General features: G+C 39.4%; 1 protein-coding gene across 2 annotated transcripts in view; it reads right to left on the bottom strand.

The window, feature by feature from the left end:
- LOC126184906 (leucine-rich repeat protein 1-like) overlaps window positions 1-23,030 on the bottom strand; it is a 128,706-nt gene that overhangs the window by 25,126 nt on the left and 80,550 nt on the right. For both annotated transcript variants that reach the window (XM_049927558.1, XM_049927560.1), the window contains exons 4-5: window positions 7,407-7,519; window positions 3,001-3,228 (exon numbers count right to left, since the gene is read on the bottom strand). In XM_049927558.1, the coding sequence (XP_049783515.1) occupies window positions 3,001-3,228; window positions 7,407-7,519 (341 nt within the window). The remainder of the gene's footprint in view (window positions 1-3,000; window positions 3,229-7,406; window positions 7,520-23,030) is intronic.

The raw sequence follows: 23,030 nt of genomic DNA, 5'->3' as shown, positions 1-23,030 counted from the left end.
TTTCTTCTGCGAAAAAAACATTACAGGACACGTGTATCTGGACATGCTGGAAAATTGGCTCATGCCACAACTGGAGACCAACAGCGCTGACTTCATCATTCAACAGGATGGTGCTCCACCGCACTTCCATCATGATGTTCGGCATTTCTTAAACAGGAGATTGGAAAATCGATGGATCGGTCGTGGTGGAGATCATGATCAGCAATTCATGTCATGGCCTCCACGCTCTCCCGACTTAACCCCATGCGATTTCTTTCTGTGGGGTTATGTGAAAGATTCAGTGTATAAACCTCCTTTACCAAGAAACGTGCCAGAACTGCGAGCTCGCATCAACGATGCTTTCGAACTCATTGATGGGGACATGCTGCGCCAAGTGTGGGAGGAACTTGATTATCGGCTTGATGTCTGCCAAATCACTAAAGGGGCACATATCGAACATTTGTGCATGCCTAAAAAAACATTTTGAGTTTTTGTATGTGTGTGCAAAGCATTGTGAAAATATCTCAAATAATAAAGTTATTGTAGAGCTGTGAAATCGCTTCATTCATTTGTAATAACCTTGTATATACGTACAAGAGATGTATATACAGACAAGAAAAAAGAAAAGAAGTTACCGGATTTTTCCAGATTTCCCAGTTAAAAATACAGTTTTTCCCGGGTGAAAGTACAATTGTTTCTGTTTTAAGTAACAATATACTTTCCCTCATCAATTCTTTGAATAATGAAGGGTTTTATACACTGGCTTAGAACTTTCCAGCACTTTAGGAAATGAAACCCAGCAAAAAACAAGATGTTTTGTAAAGATCTTTGATGCATAGCAACATTTACAGTGCATATCTTCGTATTACCAAAGTATAACGCAAATTCCACCAAATACAGCACGGTAAATTCCAAAGCACTGAAATCTAGAATGTGACACACTTTTGTCAGCCAATTATAGCACACGTCACATGATCTCGCCAGCCAATAACTACATCATTGTTAAGTAGCATGAACACACAAATAAGAAATGTTAATGGCTTAAATTAATATGCATACATACAACAACAAGAAAAGCTAAGTTTTCACATATAATATTTTTTGTCAAAAAGTTTTTGCATTTTTTTTCTGAGGGTTTAGTTAGGCAGGATCACAAGATCACAGCTTGAACAGCAGCAGCTGAATATTTCTGACAAGCATGATTATAAATTTCACTGCTGTACATCGAAAATTTTGTAGGTTACGTGGCTGAATACATGCTCTGTCAAGCACTTATTTTTTTCATAAAAAAAGCCAATTATGTGTGAAATTGCTCAAGAACTCACTTTGTTCCTTTTTTTTTTTTTTTAGGATAATTCTACTACTTTTTGCCTCCATTTCTGCACAATTTGTAATCTATGAAGGAATTAAAAGCAATATGACAAACTAACCTTCAAACTTGGTCTTTTTTAGCGTATGTTATCCTTTTAAGATATATCAAACACAAATATGCCAGTAAAATTTTAAGTAATGGTGTAAATATCTGATCTTTTGGGCCTGAAATTTTGCTAAGTGCCTGGTCCTCAGTGTATAGTTTTGAATAACAGTCTATCGCTCCATGATTTAAGAAATTCACTGCACATTCTCGCACGAAACACAAATCATCTTGTGTAAAAGGGAATGTACTTTGAAAGTAGCACTTAACCACAATTTGCAATATTTTACCATCACCTGTTTGAAATGTAAACAGTTGTGACATTGCCCATACCCACGAGAAAGACACACATCAAAAGCAGTTAGTTGTTACAAAGTGTTGCAAAGTCCTTGGCATATTTAGCTGTCGACAGATGCTTGTGTCTACAATATGTTTTGTCGTTGCAAAGGGCGCATTTTCTTTGGAACTGAAGCTGTATTTCGGTGTTATTCTCTCATTTATGTTTTACAGCTGCATTATTATTCTGCAGTAGTGGGCTAAAGTAAAATTCTTTGTTACAGTATCAGTTCTTAGCTGTCAAAATTTAAAAAATTTAACTGAGAACTAAAACAATGAAAAATCTCCAGAGTTCTAAAAAGTTCCTGCATTTTTCCTGGATTTCTTCCGGATGAAAAAATTTTTCCCCGGTTGTCCCAGGGTCTGTACACCCTGTTTAAAGCATACTAAGCATCTCGACACAATCACATACCATGAACATATAAGGCATCGTGTAGCGACATGCTGTAAAATGGTGTTGGTGTGTCTGACCTATGCTTCAATGTTCTTAACCCAGCCATCAAACTACTTTTTAGCTATTCAAACAGAGCTGTTCTCCCACTTTAGCACTGTGCAGTTAGAATATACATTCACATCAGGACTATGCCAAAATTAACTATGGTCATTCCTCTGAAGGCATGTTCCCGATGGCACTTGTTTGCCCTTGCCCTGCACTATGTAATGGTGTCTGACTAGTGAATTTTACCATGGATGCGCACTGCTCAGGCAGAGAAGGCATGAGTGCTCTTGCTCATCCAGCTCTTGAACAGGCCTGTCTTAAACTAATCAAACATTTAAAGCACTCTTGAATATGCTGGCCTCCTGCTGTTTGTTTCAGTACCTTCATTAAATAATTGGCCCTTTCATCTGACTCTTCATGAAGATGATGGTCATTTTAATCTGGCATATTACCCTATTCCCTAATAAGGTATCATAATCCACATTCTAACTGTGTGTCTGATTAATCGGTTTAGTGCTACCAATATAGTGATTGCGTTAGACTAGTGACACATTAACATATACTGCATTAAACTGTATGATGACTATCCATTTACAGCATATACCAGTGAAGACAGCGCTTCCTCTCTAATCTTAAACAACAAGTAAATATTTACTGCCTTTAAACAAAAATTTTTGACTGAAGTTGGTTGGAGAATTGAAGTTCACTTTTAAAATAATTGCAGTTATGGAAAGGGAGAGGGGGGGGGGGGAGGGAAGGAGGGGAGAGGAGGGAGGGGAGGGAGAGAGAGAGAGAGAGAGAGAGAGAGAGAGAGAGAGAGACTGGGACTTACCTTTTATCGAACAGAACTCTGCTTGCTAGTTCCTTAAGGCTGTGCATTCCTGTATAGCGTGCCAGAGTAAGTTCCTTCTCACTTCTAATTGCTCGGCTCCAATCCGTGTCATGAGGTAAGGGACCCGGAAAAACATGTTTATTGTTTGATACATCAAATGCTACATGTCTCAAAAAACGGACTGAATATGGATATGATATGATGATGTTATCACTGAGAGAGAGGCATCTGGAAAATTATATAAAAAAATAATGAATCATTAATTTCAGCTTTGTAATTCAATTCTCATGGCAATTCTTATGGATCCAGACACCCTATAACTTTTACAACACAAAACACACAGCTTCTGGTTTAAAAATGCTTGAGAATAAAACTAAAATACTTTTAAAAATATAGTTGTTCAATGAGTCTCAAGAATTAGACAGTGCTGTGTTGTCAAACTGTAAGTAAACATTGTTAGTACAAAATTATGAAGACCAATCATCTGATATACAATATCACAGGATTTGTATAATCACAGTTAAGTATGCGAAACACAAAAAATAAAGCATGGTATTTTCACACTGTCTATATTTTTCCCCACTGATCACAGAACAAGGTTGTTTTACAACAGCTAAGGCCTGTTCTTACAATGTCCAACAACGTAAGAGTAATAAGTAGCCTCGAGTAAACTTTACAGTCAGAGTAAACTTACAATAATTTCACTTTTCTTACGTTCTATTGGTTAAGTTTTACTGGCAGCTAATAAAGCCATATAACACATCTAGCAGTTGGTAAATGTTTATGGTATACATATTATCATCTATCAGTTGTTTTCATGGTTTTGAAAGTTTTGTGAAAGAAATTCGTCTTCTACACTGTTTGATACATTGGCGAACAGTAAATAGAGGCCAAGGAAGATGAAATTCTACTTAAAATTATATAGGAGAAACATCACATCACTGAAATAAGAAAACCAATGCTGTAACATGAGAGCAGAAAAGCAAAACGTGTGATGAAGTCGGTGAGTTGTTTGAAGCTATGAGTGATACCAAAAGACCTGTAAAAATATAAGGGATAAGAATGATAAAATGAAGAAAAAGGTTAAAAAAGAAATAGCAAATGAAAAGATAGAAATTTTATAAACAGTAGGGGATACTATACCAACCACCAAACATGACAAAAATACAGAAATGCTACTGGGCTTAATGGGTACTAGTGCTGTTGGACTGGATAATCCATATGATGGAGATGCAGTAGGTACTTTTTTTTGTTATGATTTAATTCAATTTGGTCAGTGTTTTATGTTTTTGTCATCATCTGTCACTTTAAAGAACTACAACCTTACACCAATGTCTTTTAAATATTCTAGTGAACTGTTAGCTAATTCTGTATTTTAATTTTAGATACTGTGAAAGAAACAAGCAGTGGATCTACAAAAACCTGAACACACATTGTCATTCTGCTCTTCTGCACACCTCAACTCTGTTACTAGTCCCCACCTAACGGTTGAGGATAGGCCTTAAAAAAAGAAAAAGAAAGAAAGAAAAAAAAAAAAAGGAATATTGAGAATGCTAATAAAGGCACACTGCACAGCAGAAACGTGTTTTATACAGAAGAAGGAAAAACACACTAAAGAGAGAGATCAATGGGAATGGGAAAGGGAAAGACATGAGTGGGAAAGAGAAAGCCACGAGTGGGAGTAGTTAGAACATGAACGGAAAATGGAACTACTGAATATGAAAGAAAAAAAGAGAACAAAGATTTGTAAACAAATAATATCTTTTATACTGTAACAGCATATTATTGTATTTAATCTTTTTTTTATAAAATTTGTAAGTACAGATGCCAAACAATTTTTTCGGTTGTAGCACGATATGATTCCACAGTTGTGTGAAATCGTCTTCAATCCGGCAGTTCTTGCCATAGCCTGCTGAATGTCCTCTACAGCGGCTGAAGCATGAACTTTGTAAGTTTCTAAGGTGGTATTTGGCATTAGAGGAGGCTCATCTTCTCCTTGTTTCTGAGCTATATTGTGTAATACAGCACAAGCAACAATAATAGTCATGGTTGGATGTAGCTTACGATAACTCTCACGTCTAGTGACAACACTGAAAATCTTCACTTCCAAACACCGAAACATCTTTCTATTATATTTCTGGAACGAATGTGAGATTCATTATAGAGCCTCTTTGCTTTGTTATAGGGACATCAAGCAGTCTCATTAACAAAGTTTTCAATGGAAGGGACCAAACTACGAGGTTATCAGTCTCTCCTACTAGGAACAGGCAAGTAAACGTAACTACACACCAAAGAAGGGCCTAGTGCATGAAACCCAAGAAAAGAAAACCCCAAGGTCTACCGAAGTTCAACAAAGCCTAGAAAGATGAACAAGGAAGAAGAAATGGGGAGAATGGAAGAAACAGGGAGAGGTGCCCCGTGCAGCGAGCAGCCAGAGGCCTCCAAAGGCAGAAAGTGTGATACGGGACATACCTCTGTGATTTACCATATGCACCACACTCAACAATATCCAGAAAAGACTAGCAACACGGACAGGGCAGTGGCAGACCATCAAACCCAGACAGCCACCACCCATTTGGGGCAAAGGAGGCAACAGGGCACCCTGCCAACCCCTCTATGGGACAACAAGGCTGAGGCATAGAGAGAACGGTAAGAACCCCCTTCATGAATAAACCGTAAAACCAAGTCAGCTGCTGAGGCATCGTTTACTAACACCACAGGTAGTGGGTCAGGAAGATTAAGGGTCCACTGCAGGGCGGCTAGGTTAGAATTAGGACAGTCCATCAAAATGTGAACCACCATCACACAGGTACCACAGCGACAAAGGGGTGTATCCTTGCGATGGAGGAGATGATCATGAGTCATCCGATGCATAGCTAGCAAAGGATGATGGAGTTCTTGTGAGAGGCCTGCTTGGAAATCTCCACAAACTTGTTGTGTCCTTTATCGCCCTTAGATCATTCGACAATGACAGAGTATGCCATTCCACATTCCAAATCCTTAGAACTTGACAGCATATGTTGATCAGAGGTCTGATTCCAGAATACTGATCTCAAGAGACAGATAGCCGGTAGCAAATTTGGCCAGCCATCAGCGAGTTCATTTCCCGGGATTCCAATGTGACCTGGGGTCAAGACAAAGACCATCGAGTATCCACACTGTTCGGAAAGGGGCATAGTTCATTGCACCTTGCACAAATGTAAGAAAAGCCAGTGTGAACGGCAACCATCGAGCCATCAGTATAGACTGATTCTAAACCCTGAAACACACTGAGAATGGAGAAGAATTGGTGGCATTTATCCATTCGGCTTTTTCCGCTCAGCTCGTATAGCCCCATCCCCTTTTGTCTGTAGGAAAGTTTATTTCAAGACGCTACGAGGATTCCCCTGGCAGAGACAGCACATACACTATGCACGCATACAAAACTCAGCTTATGATTAATTCATAAATCAACTTAGAATGTGCTTAAAGTCATATGAATAATCGATAGCCCAACGTCAGCTGGATGGTGGGCGCTTTGTGAAACAAGTTTTTTTTCCCCCTCAAGAATAAAAACGGGATATTCCAACTTTAGATTACTGAACACTTATTTTTCCATTATTTTTTTTTTTTGGATCCAATGTGCAGTTTTTGAGATATTTTGCTGACTCGGTGAGACACAAATACTCGCCCTGTTTATATGTCTTGACTATTTTTCAACACAGCCCCAATAGTTATCTCGGCAGTTTTCACAATGATGTAGCAGTGTAGCAGCTTTCCGAGCCATTCTGTTAAAAATTCAGGCCATGACATTCCAGTGCAGAGCAGTTTTCCTTGGTTGCAACGTCGCCCATCCATCCTTGATTAATATAATGCCTGATGCAGGTTGCTCCATCAATACAACTTCTCCAGTGATTCAACTGGTAGTGGATCATTCACCCTTGCTACACTTCAGGTTTGGCATCAAGTGATTTCCACCTTTTTTTTGCAGATGAAGAAGTGGTTCAGCAGCCAATTTTTCATTTCAAACAAGGAACTGCAGGGCCTTATGAAGACATGACTTGACAGACAGTGGGCTTTTGATAGGAAAGATAGCACACCATTACAACAAATATCTCTAATGCCATTGTGATTTATTGAAAAATAATACAGGTATGTAAGCTTTTCTTTTTTTCCATTAAAGGTTGGAGGTGGGGGAAGAAGCAGCCCTTGCACTCCTTGTCACCCTAATAACATTAATACTCGATAAACATCACAAATGCTATGATCAGCAGAAAGATAATGAATTGTATACAGGAGAATGATACAGACAAGTAATTAGAACTTTGGTTTATTTATGATCATATCTCCTCCCCGCTCTATATTCTTTACAAAATGGTAATATTCAGTTGTTTTCAATACAATACAATGGCAGCAAAACAACATACCTCAAATTCTTCAAATTCGATATGGTATGTGGAATTGTATTGAGTTCATTATGGTCCAGCCTGAGAGTAACAAGTGCCTGAAGGCGATGAATTTCATTAGGTAATACTGCAATCTGCAAAATAAACACACAAAAGTAAATATGTCCAAAAAACTCTTAAAATAGATTGAAATATTGCAAACATACTGTGTACATACATTACAATAATTGTAAATTTTTGGTATTATATGTTACTAAGACAATCAAAATGAATAAAAGAAGATTATCTGCCCCTTACAATGCCAGATAAACATTTCCCCCCCCCCCCCCCTCTCTCTCTCTCTCTCTCTCTCTCTCTCTCTCTCTCCCTCCCACCCCCCACCCCCCTCCTCCCTCCCTCCATACACTGATACTGTCTGCCTAGAGAATGGTATTTACGTCAAGACTTCAGAGTACACGCAGAAAAGTGAGTTTTATCATCATACACTTCATGAGCCTTTAGCAACAGGTATCTAAGTATGTGTGACACAGGTACAACAAAAAGACAGCTAGCCAAGCACTGACGCAAACAAAACTCACACACATGACCACTGTTTCTGCGAGCAACAGCGCATGATGGAAGTAGTAGGAAGTAGTCTGGGTGGTGGAGGTAAGGTGGAGGTTGGTACAGGAAGGATAGAAGGGCAAAGGTGGAGGATGGTAAAGTTCTGTCTTTGACAACATATAGGAACAATGTGGGGTGAGGGTACGATAGCTAGGTGCAGTCAGGAGGTTGGACAGGGAGGGAAAGGGGGGTGGGGGGGTGCGTTGGTGGAATAGAAGGTTGTGTAGCGCTGGAGTGGGAACAGGGAAGGGGATAGGTGAGTGAAGGACAGTGACTAATGAAGTTGAGGCCAGGAGTGTTACATCAATTTAAAATATATTACAGGAAGAGTTCCCACCTGCACAATTCAGAAAAGCTGGTGTTGATAAGAAGGGTCTAGGTGGCTCAGGCTGTGAAGCAGTCATTGAAACAAAGAATGTTGTGTTGGGCAACATGCTCAGCAACTGGATGGTCCAGTTGTTTCTTGGCCACAGTTTGTTGGTGGCCATCCAGGTAGACAGACAGTTTGTTGATTGTCATGCCTACGTAGAATGCAGCACAGTGGTTGCAGCTTCACTTGTAAATCACATGACTGGTTTCACAGGTAGCCCTGCTTTTGATGGTTAGGTGATGCTTGTGACTGGACTGGAGTAGGTGGTGGTGGCGGTGGGAGGATGTATGGGACAGGTCTTGCATCTAGGTCGCCTGTTGCTCACAGTCTGGCCTTGGCAGTCACAGACAGTGGTCATGTGCATTTGAGTTGTGTTTGTGTGAATGTGTGTGGGTATATGTAGAGCCTAATTCAAAAGAAGGCCTTCTAACCGAAAGTTTACCTTTTTCCCTTCAGATTTATTTAACTTTAGTATAGTAGTCAAGCCACAGTTACAGTACATTACAGAAGGTTTACACAACTAGTTTCAGTGAAGCTCAGTCACCATTATCAAATGTAACAAGTTTGAAATATATGACAGCATAATTGTGAAACAAAACACCACATGCTTTTTGTCCCAGTTAGTGGCATTAGTAGCATTAGTTGTGATGTTTGCCATGGAAAGAAAAAACAGCTAGATCAAAAAGGGGGGGGGGGGGCTTACTTGTTTAGCTGTCTTTTTGTTGTGCCTGTGCGACTCAGATTCTCCGCTATATGGTGAGCACCAATCCTTTTCATGATACTGTCATTATTCCATCCTGGATTTTCCATTGTCTGATTTTGTTTAGTTAAGTATTATTACCGATGAACTATGATGAATGACCAACTGCAATCATTACCTCATTTTACTTGTTACTACTCAAAAGTGCACGTAGCCTGCATTATTTGCAGCACATCTGTCGCTTAACTGTCTACACTACTCTGTTCATTTCTCTAATCACATCACAGCATAATTGTGAAACAAAACACTACATGCTTTTTCTCAGTTAGTGGCATTAGTAGCATTAGTTGTGGTGTCTGCCACGGAAAGAAAAAATGGCTAGATTGAGTAAAAAAGGTAAAAAAAAAAGTCTACTAAATTTTGAATTCATAAAACAACTTATAATAAATGTGCATTCCATGGCAGAAAAATAGTTTTCCAATTTGAAACAACTTTCCTGTGTGCTAATTTAACAATGATGACAGCAAAAATTTGCATAAAGGCAAAGAACCAACATTTTTCATCTTTCTCAACCAATTCAGTCTGAAAACTAGTTAGACTAATGATTATAGTGCAGAATACAATGATAGCAATGTGACAATGGTGATGAAAATTATTATGCATGGACTGGTGGACTTCTAAAGTAATGAGAAAAATTACGATAAGAAAGTTCTGCTGGCAGTTAATAGCTATTTCTGTGGTACAAGCTGACACAGGAAAAAATATAAGGGAAGAGTATCATAAGATTGTGTGCTGGATCTGGGCTCCAGCCCCGAGGCTTGCCTTTCATGAGAAATGCTTTTACCAGCAACCTACTCTCACAGGTTTATTTCTGTAAGTACATTTCCCTACTTTCCAAACTTCACAGAGGCTCTCCCGCATACCTTGTTGCATCAGCAGTCCTGGAATAAAGGATGTTTTGGAGAAATGTGTTAGCCACAAGTCGTGGACTGTTTCCAGAATGAATCTGCAGTAGTGCTTCTGTGGACTTTGGAAAGCAGGAGAGTGATATTGGCAGCAGTGAAGCTGTGGGCAGCTTTCAGTTCATGCCTGGAGAGCTCATTTGATAAGGGGAAAGCTCACAAAAAGCTAAGTTCTGGGTTCAAATCCCAGTCTGACATATGGTTCTAATCTACCACGAAATTTCAATACAGCACACTTCACTGGAGAGTGAACAACTCCTTTCAGTAGATTCGAGTGTAATACCCTATCAATGATGAGGTTATCAGAAAAGGAGTTCAGTTTCAGACTGGGAATACAGACAGCTATCTTATTTGCCTTAAGCAATTTAAGGAAACTAATGAAAACCTTAATCTGAACAGTAAATACTATTTATTGGGTTGTTTCAGCATAATGGTTGGCTGTGTATCAAATGTATTGTGAAGTAAGTTAATGCGCAAATGGAAATGGCTCTGATGACAACTACTGTGATCCGCACAGAGCCGGCACTAGTTTGGACTATCAGCAAGTATGGGCTTTAAAAAGCACAGCATACACTTATATTGGTCTCGGAAGAGGAGATTGGTACAGCTCATTAGAGCGTAGATAGTAGAAGTTGGGTAAGTCTTACGTAGCGAGATTCTGTCATTATGGTAGTGAAAACTGGGTCTCTTTGAGTGAACATTGTGTGTGTGTGTGTGTGTGTGTGTGTGTGTGTGTGTGTGTGTGTGTGTGTGTGTGTGTTTTAGACCATCACCTCCAAAATGAACAGGTGGTGACGACATTAACCAATTTCTTTTCAATGCATTCCTGATATACTGATGTACACTTCATCAACATCAGCATTTATACACCATAAGCCATCATACATTGTGTACAGAGTATAAATATTACTATAACCCTCTTCCCATTTACAGTTCCACTTGCAGGCGGTATGTGGGAAGAAAAATAGCCAGTATTCCTGCGAGTATCTCTAAATCTCCCTGATTTTGTTCCACTGTTTTTATGACATTTGACTGTGCAAGTCATAGTACACTGCTGAACAAATTAGAGTATTAGTCGTAAGACATTTAATAGGTGTCAATCTTATTCTGAGCAGCAGGAAGCTAAAGTTTGGTTTAGATAGTCACATACCAATAGATCAGGTAGCATCTGACTGGGGTACTGCAACACGGAGTGTTCCTCGTGGCTAATCTTTTCCTGGTATATATTTGTGAGTTGCCGTCAGCTGTAACAGATAATTTTAGCGTGATTCATCTTCATGGTTGGAACCGTAGATAACTCTGGTGCTGTTTTGCTTTCATATGAGACAAGTAAACTGTTGCAGATTCATATCAGGACCTGAATAATGTAGCAAATCAATGCCACAGTAAAACTCGGCCAATAATGCTTGAGGTGCCACCTAATGGGCATCTGTAACAGGAGTCATGCTGCAGAGGTGACAAGCACAAAATTCGAGCAGGTCTTTCTTTGTGGTTTCTTCCTGCTTTTGCAATGTCATGTCTTGAATATTGCATTAGTTCATGGATTAATATGTCATTTTGCAAGGTTCATCAATTGGAGAAGTCTCCATAACATTCCTCAGTATGGTAATCACACATCTAGGTCCAACTCTCTGAGAATATGAATGATCAAATCTCATATTATTCAGTTGACGGAGTCCACCGGGTCACTGAAAACAGTAACCCGGTGTATCACTCATTAAAAAATTATTGTTTATTCACAGTAGAACAGTTCAGAGTTAACTCATGCCTTTTCAGGGAGTAGCTGTTCAATCTATGCTGTTTACTTGCTTCTTGCAACCTTATGGAATTTGATTCAGTGACATCACTGGGATTTGCTGGAAAGGGTTAAAATCCAAACCTCTCTACACTGTCTTCAGAAATGATACACTAAATATTGTTAATGGTGATCTGTGGGAGAGGAACATTCAATTAGTGTTACTGAAGAGCCCACAATGGGTTTCATACTCTTACTTATTTCTCAATGTGCAACACTACGCTCTACTTACAGATCCCAAAATCATCTATATTAAACAAACATCCTGAATTCAACACTTGTACTTCATAAAGAAAATGGTACAATATGCACAAACTTTTACTTCCAATAAGTTGCTGAACCACCAGTCAGTGTCTGCCAGCCAACAATACTGAATGACAACGATGATTTTGATTTACTTTTGCATCTTGTGGAAGAGGCACATTTAAAGTCACATGATACATTCCATTACTAACAGCTCTTTCATGTATTCATGTTTTATGAACCAGAAGTAGTGGCAAAATGCTGGTCTCAATCACATAGTACACGTGGCCCATTCTGGTCATCATAATTTAACTTTTCAGCAAATTTTTTCACTCTGCTAAAATGCTGCAAGTTTATCCTAATGGAGGGTCATTACATATTCTTAGTCACCCTCCCCTCCACACAGTCTTCTTGCACACACAAATAAAGATGATGGTGATGACCATGATGGTGGTGGTGGTGTTGCGGTGCTCATCAGCTTGGTTATCAGGGCTCTTGTTAAATATGGATGTGTGCATTTTATGAACTGACCAAAGATGTCAAATGGTTCAGATGGCTCTGAGCACTATGGGACTCAACTGCTGTGGTCATAAGTCCCCTAGAACTTAGAACTACTTAAACCTAACTAACCTAAGGACATCACACACATCCATGCCCGAGGCAGGATTCGAACCTGCGACCGTAGCGGTTCTAGACTGTAGCGCCTTTAACCACGCGGCCACTCCGGCCGGCCAAAGATGTCATTCCTTACAACAGTGTGGTAGTGTAACAAGGAAATAAATTAGTAGTTTGTTCTCAGTGTGCGATCTTGTCAATTTCTGAGAGGGCAAGACTTATAGAGCGCCAACACTACCTCACTCAATAGTGTCTCAGGTTAAAAATTATACTAGATGAATGAGTCTAAAATGCATAAATGTTACTTTTTCAATAACTAAAATCATTGACAATGTCAAATTACTAGCACATTACAACAAAGAATAAAAATATGAGTGACTGTGCATGTGACACCATGCATGTTCAAGCAAATGATTTATAACCTAACTAAAATTGTGGCAGTCTCGACATATGACATTGCTTCTTGAAATGAAGGTAAGTTGGATACAGTTGCTAAAATTTTTCCCAGATACACATGGCTGGCTGAGCACTAATATTAAAAATGGAAAGTACTCAACCACTCAAATCAATAAAATCTGCTCCTAACACATTGGGAATGACTCCTCATTACTCACAAAATTTTGAAACCAGTCCTACATAGATCCAGCCATCTCTTATGGTGGAGAGCACATCTCCAACTAAACCATTTAATGTCGCTGGATCAGCAAACAAAACATCACTCAGCTAAAATTTGGAACACAGTTATAGTGACATCACAGGAGTAACATTCTAGAGGTTCTTCATGACAGAGAAGGAATTCACATGTCAAAGCGAAATACCCTTTACAAAGCCAACCTAAAATAATCTCAATTCTTGTGTGTGACAAAATAAACTGTGGTGGTTAAACACAGTAGCAGACCATGGCACACTTCCATCCACCTATTACAAACTATTATTTTTCCTACGTACTTATGTCTTTTCGCCTCATGACTGGCATAACTGACTGTAGGGGCACGTCATATGATGTCACTGAATTCACATCACAAGCTTACTTGGCGGCTGTGTCTGCACTCTCATTACCACAAATTTCGAGATGACAGGTGCCTAATGAAATGACACTTATTTACGCTTCTTCTGTACAAAAAACAGGGTACCCTGCATGTTCTGGACAAGGTTCTCTGCTGAATACATTTTCTGAATGTTTTGCAGAGGACTCTAAGTCAGAACAGACTAGGAAAGTCTTCATATGAGCACATTTCACCTGCTTGTGAGTAATCAGGATCACAGTAACTGTACTGAGGATGCTGAATTTTGCTTATGGGAAAACTCTCACGATATTGTATGTGAAAACAATGGAATAGTCAACAAAGGCTCCTTGGTTGGAGCCTTCTGTGTATCCCACTGTGTCATTACAATACCCTTTTATAATACAAAGGAATGCATGCTAATAGACAAGAATTATACCTCCCTATCCTATCCTACGTTTTTCCCCCTCCAGTAGTGTGTGGTTGTTTAGAATACAACAGCATTTCCTGAACCCAATCTGGAAGTGGTTTATGACTTCCACCCTCTCTAAAAATGACAATTACCATCCACTGTGAGAACAACGGTATGTTAACAGCTTGTGCAGGTAGCTTATTTCATGGAGCTCTTAGGACTATCATCATGTATCCCTTCCATGGATCTGGGTATAATCGTTTGACCACACACAGCTGAAATGATCACGGAGGGTTCTTTTCACTCCCTACATTAAATACATTAACAACAAAGTGGCCTTAAATTCCTGGGGTGTACCCTACAAGGTAATGACAAGCAAATTAAGGGTGCCTATACTGCTGCCAACAATGAAAATAGAAAATGGAGAAATGTCCAAAGTCAGGAAAGAGCCTAGTGATCTGTTGATGCAAGTGTTAGTAACACAACACAGTAGACAATGAAGACAAAAAAAAGCTTTGTACAAATATGGATGATAACCATAAAAAAAGAAAATCTCCAGTGCCTGACAGTATGATTTTAACCAGCATGTCGGTGATCTTTCTTGTGATAATTACGTATGAAGAAACAGTCACAAACATGATTGTTTCTTCATAAGTAACGACAGTGTGCTGGTTGAGGTGCTTCAGATGTTGGAAGGTAACATAACACTATTTTTGACAAGTGTAATCAATGACTGCTTGCAGCTGCGAAGGATTCTGACATCATGGAATAAGCTGAAGTTATCATAGAAAAGGGGGTGGGGAAGGGGGATGGGGAGGGGGACGGAAGAGATCGAGATCCTACAATTCCAAAGCAATACTGACCTATTTGCCTTATACACAATGTGGCAAAAATACAGGAGCACAATTTATGTAAGAGGCTCATATGGAACTACAAGAGTTTAAGGGCCTGAACTATAATCAATATGGATTCAGAAATGGACATTTGACCAAAGATGCCATAAGCCAGGACTCAAATGAATCACATGCCATGGTTGAAATTGCAGGTGTGTATGACAATCAATGGTGGCTGGTCTCATGCCCACATCTGCGTGAATCAGAATGTCCTACCACCCTGTACAAAAGCCTACGGGGTTATTGCAAAATCAGTACCCAAGGCTTGCATACCCTACTGAAAGCATACAGAAGGCAATTACACAAGATTGTTCTCAGGATTCAAACTGTGGACCCATATTATGGGACACAGTGTTAGAACTCTTACAAGAGAAAATGTCTGTCGCAGCATAAGTCAGAGTTCATGTAGCATGTGCACACAACATCTTACCCATTGTGTATTATACGGTATGACATATTGCTGTGCCTGTATAGTTCAGAAATACAATGCAATGTTCCTTCAGACATGCATGCATACAATATGGAAGTTTGGGTCTAGCACTAAGAGTGCTCTGCCAGCTTAACGGTAAGGCAACCACTCACAATAACCCGGAAATCTGGGTAGGAGTCCCAGTCTTGCACAGATTTTATTGTCGTCATTCCACCATATAGCTGATGGCTGTCGATACTCGCAACTGTGAATACATTTCATGTAATTGGATGTAGGGTAACAAGGACACAAATTGAAGAAAGAGGAACAAATGTGTTGCAAATTTTATATGACTGGTATCAGCCACCTAAACTAAAAGTGGTTACATAAAATACAGATCATATACTATTAAAGGAAAAATTATAACACACAAGAAATCCTAAAATCAAAATCAATAATGAATTAATTCTTAGAGTAGTTACTGGTGTCAGAACCTAATGTGGGTCAGAACACAATTTCTAAGATCAGAGGTGAAGCATAATTTTTTGTCATCTGTTTCTTGGTATGCAAGTGACTGTGTACAGAAGTGAAGCAGCAAAGGGGTCAGTAGGTGACGGAATAGAATGACACACATTAGGTTAAGGAGGCAGATTTGGAGATGGGAGGAATCAGTCTCTGGGTTGGCTTATTGGTCTGCTTTTTATTGCTTCTTCACGTGTTAGAAAGGAACATGCACAAGAGCACAGACATTGGTTTTTTTTATGAACACAGATTAGGCATATTATATTCTCGACTCAATTACCAAAACAAATGGCCACTCTGGCCTACAACTTAGTTAAGAAAGGGGCATACACAGTAATGCATGGTACTGTAGATCACGGACCTCGGAGGTGGCAGATTCTTTTGTTCTAATTGAACCCTTTAGGTTCAAGTACTCACCAAATGTACGTGACAGACAGACACAGGTAAGCATAGACAAATGCACAATGGAAATCAACAACACTAACCCAGAGGTATGTACAGACAAGCTTTGCAAGTCGTCCTTAGTGCAAAAAGTTAACTGAGTCTGACTGCTCACTTACATAGTACACTTGTTCATCCGAGGCTGCTGTCGCTTGCTGGAACTCTCAAATTCTCCCAATCTCTGCCTTGATTGGTGTTTGAGGTTTTTATATACGAGTAGGCTGCATTATTATAGGTTATATACGAGTGCACTGCTTTTTATCTCCAATTCACAATTGATGCACATGAAATCAGCTGTTTCTGTGTGTATGACCTATTAAGGGTCTGATGAAAGCAGCTTGCTCTATGCACCTCTACCTAAATTACAGGACTTACAACTAATATTCATACATGGATGATTTTTCCTTTTTTCTTGGCAACCTTTCACAGTTTGTCCATTACACCAGTAGGTATCTAGGAATCATTCTTGATGAAGGGCAAAGTTTTCTAGCCCATGCAAAACATACCAGTAAAAAGTCAGCTGCAGGTATGCCAAAGAAATATAGCATACAATAAATTTTGTCTGCCTTTGCAATTATTAAGAATATACCATGAATATGTTTTTCACATATTGAGGACAACATTGACAGAGGTAATATGAAGAGACAGAGAAGTATGCTGATAAGATTAACTGGAGAATATCAAATAATAATGACAAATGCTTTTTTTTTTTATTATTCTTGGGATCTGGCAATGCATTAAACAATACACCACAGAGGTGCAGTGTATTCGCAAAAAGAAAGAGCAAAAAGAGAGAGAGAGAGAGAGAGAGAGAGAGAGAGAGAGAGAGAGAGAGAGAGAGAGAGAGCACCATTATAGGAGAATAGACATACAACAAGTTGTAAATAATGGAGACGTTATTAATAAAGGAGAGAGGAGAACAATAGTGTTTAATGTCTTGTCAACAATGAGGTCATTAGAGATGGAGCACAAGCTCAGATTAGGGAAGGACAGTGAAGGAAATTGGTTGTGCCCTTTCAAAGGAACTATCCTGGCGTTTGCTCGAAGCACTTTAAGAAAATCACGGAAAACCTAAATCAGGATGGCCAGGTGGGGGTTTGAACCGTGATCCTCCTGAATGCGAGTCCAGTGCACTAACCACTGTATATTAATAGACGGGCAAGGAGCCTGGGAAAGCACTGCTACTGGCAGATGACTGTATGAAATATTTCCTAATGAATGAGTGAGGTTCGGTTCACTTTATAAGTGGAAAAAAGGCTGTATAGAAGGGGAAGTGAGCTAACAAGCCCCTGAGCACTTTGTCAACAACTTTAATCAGCATACTAATATCACATACAAAGACGACGAGAGAGAGAGAGAGAGAGAGAGAGAGGGGGGGGGGGGGGTTGTTGAGTAATAATCGTGTTTATAATACAGGATGTATCAAAAAGAATCATCCCATTTGACATGTCTATTTTTCTGAAACTAAGAAACTAATAATCATTTACAATGAATTTTGTTTTTTTTTTTAATGAATGAGGAATTCAAAAAGTTGTTTCTTTTTCCCCCATACCTTTTCATAGGTGTTCAATATGCCCCCCTTGAGACGCACGGCATATGTCAATGTGGTATGCAAATTGATCCCACACTGCAGCAAGCATGTCTTCAATTACACCTTCCACGACATCTCAGGTCATTCATTTTTGTTGGTAACAGAGGCACATAAAAAAAAGGCTTTTATAAACCCCCACAAGAAATAATCGCATACAGTCAGGTCCGGTGACCTTTGTGGCCCGTAATGTAAGGCTGAACCATTTGGTCCAGTGCAACCAATCCATTGTTCAGTAATACTTTGATGTAAAAATTCTCACACTTCCAGATGCCAGTGTGGCAGTACCCCATCCTGTTGGTAAATGAAGTCATTTGAATCAGTCTCCAAGTGTGGGAAAAGTAAGTTCTCAAGCATATTGAGATATGTGCTTTCTGTAACAGTGTTCTTGGCAAAGAGAAATGGATCAGACACCTTTTCCTGTGAAACTGCACAAAACACATTAAATCTTGAAGAGTCCCTCTCATGTTGTACAACATCATGAGGTTGTTCCACACCCCATATTCTCACATTATGATGGCTCACCTTTCCATTTACATGGAATGTTGTCTCATCACTGAACACTAAGCGTGAAGCGAAACTACCATTCTACAGCTTGGCAAGAAACGAAATTACAGAATTCCACATGTTGCTGTTTGTCACCTTCACGAAGACCTTGTAGTAGCTGAATTTTTTGGTTTCATGTGTAAACGTCGACTCAACACACACCAAGCAGTCATGAGTAGCACGTTGAGCTGTCAAGCTGCATGGCAAACGGATTTCTGCAGACTCCTTGTGAAACTATGGTGAATGCACTCGACATCTGTGTCAAGACACTCGAGGACGGCCTTTACACAAACAACCAGTTTTTCAGAACTGTTCATGCCATCATAAAATGCTCTGTGCCGTATGAGGATCCACACCATACCTAGTACAAAAGTCACGCTGAACAGTTATTACTGACCCGCACTGCACAAAACGTAAAACACAAAACGCTTTCTGTTGTACCGACACCATTTTTTACTAGAACTGAAGTGGGCACACACTACTGGTACCTAGCGGGGATCATGTAAAACTCAAAAGTTTGCTCTTTTCAACAGTACATTATTCACAAACATCTCAAATAACATAATAATTATGATTTATTTTTAATCGGATGATTCTTTTTGATACATCCTGTATAATTAGGGACAGTGGATTGTATAAACTACTAAACAGTTTATCTGAAAAGATGTCTTAACATCCAATGGAATTGTACTGTATTTGGCAGACTGGCACAGAGTTTTAATCTGGCAGGAAGTTTCATATCAGCACACATTCCACTGCAGAGTGAAAATCTCATCTGGAAACAACCCCCAGGCTGTGGCTCCGCAATGTCCTTTCTTCAGTGAGTGCTAGTTCTGCAAGGTTCGCAGAAGAGCTTTTAAGAAGTTTGGAAGGCAGGAAACGAGGTACTGGCAGAATTGAAGCTGTGAGGACGGGTAGTGAGTTGTGCCTGGGTAGCTCAGTTGGTAGAGCACTTGCCCGCGAAAGGCAAAGGTCCCAAGTTCGAGTCGCGGTACGGCACACAGTTTTAATCTGCCAGGAAGTTTCATATCAGTAGGATATGTTGACACCAGAGTCAAAATCTCATTCTGAAAATGACACCCAACTACAAGAAAATAACAGCAACCACGGCCAGCAAATGTGAGAAAGGAAAAGAGCACCAATGGTAGCTGGGGACTACCCAAGTACTGTCCAAGAGCAGAAGCAAGAATTAAATATCTAAAAACACAGATGTTGCATGTAAGTATCACTTTGTGGCAGGAGAAATGGATCAAGTAACAATGTGAAACAGAGCAAGCTGGGATCTCCCATCTGATCTGCTCTTATTGCATAGCTATTAATAATTCATTTTTTTCCTATTCATTTCCCACTTTTTGTTCAAGTATCTAGAATGTGCATGTGTAATATGTACATGAACCCATCAAACATTAATCACACTCTGTATCACTTAGATTTATTATTCAGATGTTTCAATGTACTGATTCCATTAGTATAACTAGTTTTACTGGAAACCATGTTAATTAGAAGTTAACTACTGAAAACTTTACTATAATACGAGATAGGGACTTTGACTGACCTATCCTTTGACTGACATATCCTACTTGACTAATAGTCAAGTAGGATATGTTGACACCATTCATTACTAAGACCAATATCCAGACTTTATAGTAACATACTTCGATTTTCCTGAAAATACTTAACTTATCTGCCATCAAAGTTCAAATAAACTCGAAATTACTCTCATCATTTGTGCCATTATGCCTGCTAGATTTGAGGTGTTATCACTATACTTTTTTTGCTCTAATTTTTATGAGCTGAATGACACAATTAATTAACTAATTAAGCCAGTAATTAAGAATTTGCATAAATCTGCAATATAAATGATTATAAATCTAATGATGAGGCCTGTGTTTATAAATGGGTTATTCCCAACATGGATGTATGATTTTCCCCCCCTAAACTACCACATATTTTGCAAACCAATTGACTATCATAACGTAGAGGTCAGTCAAATTAGCAAATTCTAACCTAGCCATTTTTCAAATCAAAATGTTGTTTACACAATACGTTATTATGCCAGTCTTTATATATCACTCATCATTCCTAAATAGTCAGTCTGCTGCCAGCATGCATACATACAATGTGTGGCAATCAAGATCCTATCATATAATTTTTTATCTCGTATCTTTGTGAATTTCTTCAGTCAAAGTTCACACGTAAATGTCAACTGTTTTCAGGTAAAAATATCTATCATTAATTCAAAATAGTATGTAAGTTTTAATTAATAATGTGCAACAGGTGGTACAATATTCACAGCACGTGTGGATGCAGATAAATGGAGAGCCCATTTGCTCTTGCTTTGCTCCTTGCACTCCATGTTTCAGATGTAAGTGGAAAACATGAGACTGATATCAGAGTCTCGAAGTGGCCTTCAAGTTAGAGGAACCAGAGGCTTAAGAGGGTGCCTCTTGGTTGATGCAACACACAAGCAAATACCAAGACGTGACAGCCCATGTAATGTGCGAGACAGCCATTATGATGTATTCTGTGTCACTACGCTGAGGTGACTAAAGTCATGGGATAGCGATATTCACATACACAGATGGTGGAAGTATTGCGTAAACAGGGTATAAAAGGGCAGTGCACTGGCAAAGCTGTCATCTGTATTCAGGTGATTCATGTGAAAAGGTTTCTGACGTGATAACAGCCACATGATGGGAATTAACAGATTTTGAATGCAGAACGGTAGTTGGAGCTAGACACATGGGACATTCCATTATGGAAATCATTAGGGAATTCAGTATTCCAAGATCCACAGTGTCAAGAGTGTGCCCAGAACACAAAATTTCAGGCATTACCTCTCACCATGGATAACGTAATGGCCAACGGCTTTCACTTGATAACCGAGAGCAGTGGTGTTTGGATTGAGTGATTAGTGCTAACACACAAGCAACACTGAATGTAATAACTGCAGTGGGACATATGATGAACATATCCTTTAGGACCAGTGCAGCAAAATGTGATGTTAATGGGCTATGGCAGCAGATGACCGACAAGTGCCTTTGCTTACAGTACGAAATAGCCTGCAGCACCTCTCCTGGGCTCATGACCATATTGACTGGCTAGACCACCGGAAAACGGGGGGCCAGGTCAGACGAGTCCTGATTTCATTTGGTAAGAGCTGATGGTAGGGTTGAAGTGTGGCGCAACCCCACCAAGACATGGACTCAGGTGTCAACAAGGTACTGTGCAAGCTGTTGGTTTCTCCATAATGTTGTACGCTGTATTTACATTGAATAGACTGGGTCCTCTGGTCCAACTGAACCGTTCACTTGACTGCAAACAGTTATGTTCGGCTACTTGGAGACCATCTGCAACCATTCATCGCCTTCGTGTACCCAAACAATGATGTAATTTTTATGTATGACAATGCGCTGTGTCACCAGGCCAAAATTGTTCACGATTGCTTTGAAGAATATTTTGAACTATTCAAGCGCAAATGATTTGGCCATCCAGACCGCTCGACATTAATCACACCGAACATTTATATCGAGAGGTCAGTTCGTGTACAGAATCTTGCACCTGCAACACTTTCCCTATTATGGACAGCTATAGAGGCAACATGGCTCAATATTTCTGCAGAGGATTCTAACGACTCGTGGAGCCCGTGCCATGTTGAGTTTCTGCACGAAACCAGGCAAAAGGAACTCTGACACGATATTAGGAGGTGTCCCATGATTTTTGTCACCTCAGTGTGTAATTCAATACAAGAAAGTGAGTATTATAGATTATGAATACTAGTATTTAATGAAATTTTATAAACCAAGGAACCAGCAGCATGTGTCACAGAGAACCAGAGCGTGTGACTACAAACTGGTAAAATGAACATACTGTAGGCTGATATTTGTATCAAATTATAGGTTTAATTTAGAATTATATTAATTTCAGACTTTTGTAGGATAATCAGTTCTTATTGCTAGAATTTATTTAGTTATGTAATCGATGCAATTTTTGCTCTTGTTCTCATTTATGTGATTGTACAAGCAGTTGTGTTCTTTGTTTTTGTTTCTATGTAGAGAACCAGAGATATGACAGCAAATAAATAATAAAAATAAAATTCTTTACAAGGCTGACTCAACATGCTATACATAATAGTGTCTGGCCCTGAGGCTATATCCATAGGAGCAGACAGGATGTTTTCTTGTTCTCACATAGATGAAGTCAATTTACAACCTTAACAGTTGTCTGAGCTACAGTCCAACTGCGCCCTCTCTGCAGCTACTTTCTGGCGTGGGAATATGGGCTTTTTGTTGTCATTGGATGTTACAGTACATAAGTAATTAGTCATCGACTTCATTTTGCTAGCTGGAGAAGTTAACCAATTCTCTTACTCATTGCAGAGGGAAACCCTTCTGACTGACTTCCATTTCTTGCAGCTGATGTGAGACAGTTAATGTAATTCCAAAATTTTTACCATTGTCTTTTCTAGACTAATTTTTTGCTCTTGTAAGCCAAAAGGCTTCTTGGTTCTTTCCTGATTGTTTGGCCCTGAATCTTTGCAGT

The sequence above is a fragment of the Schistocerca cancellata genome, chromosome 4 (assembly GCF_023864275.1).
Source record: "Schistocerca cancellata isolate TAMUIC-IGC-003103 chromosome 4, iqSchCanc2.1, whole genome shotgun sequence".
Lineage (NCBI taxonomy): Eukaryota > Metazoa > Arthropoda > Insecta > Orthoptera > Acrididae > Schistocerca > Schistocerca cancellata.
This window is presented reverse-complemented; position numbering and strand designations above follow the sequence as displayed.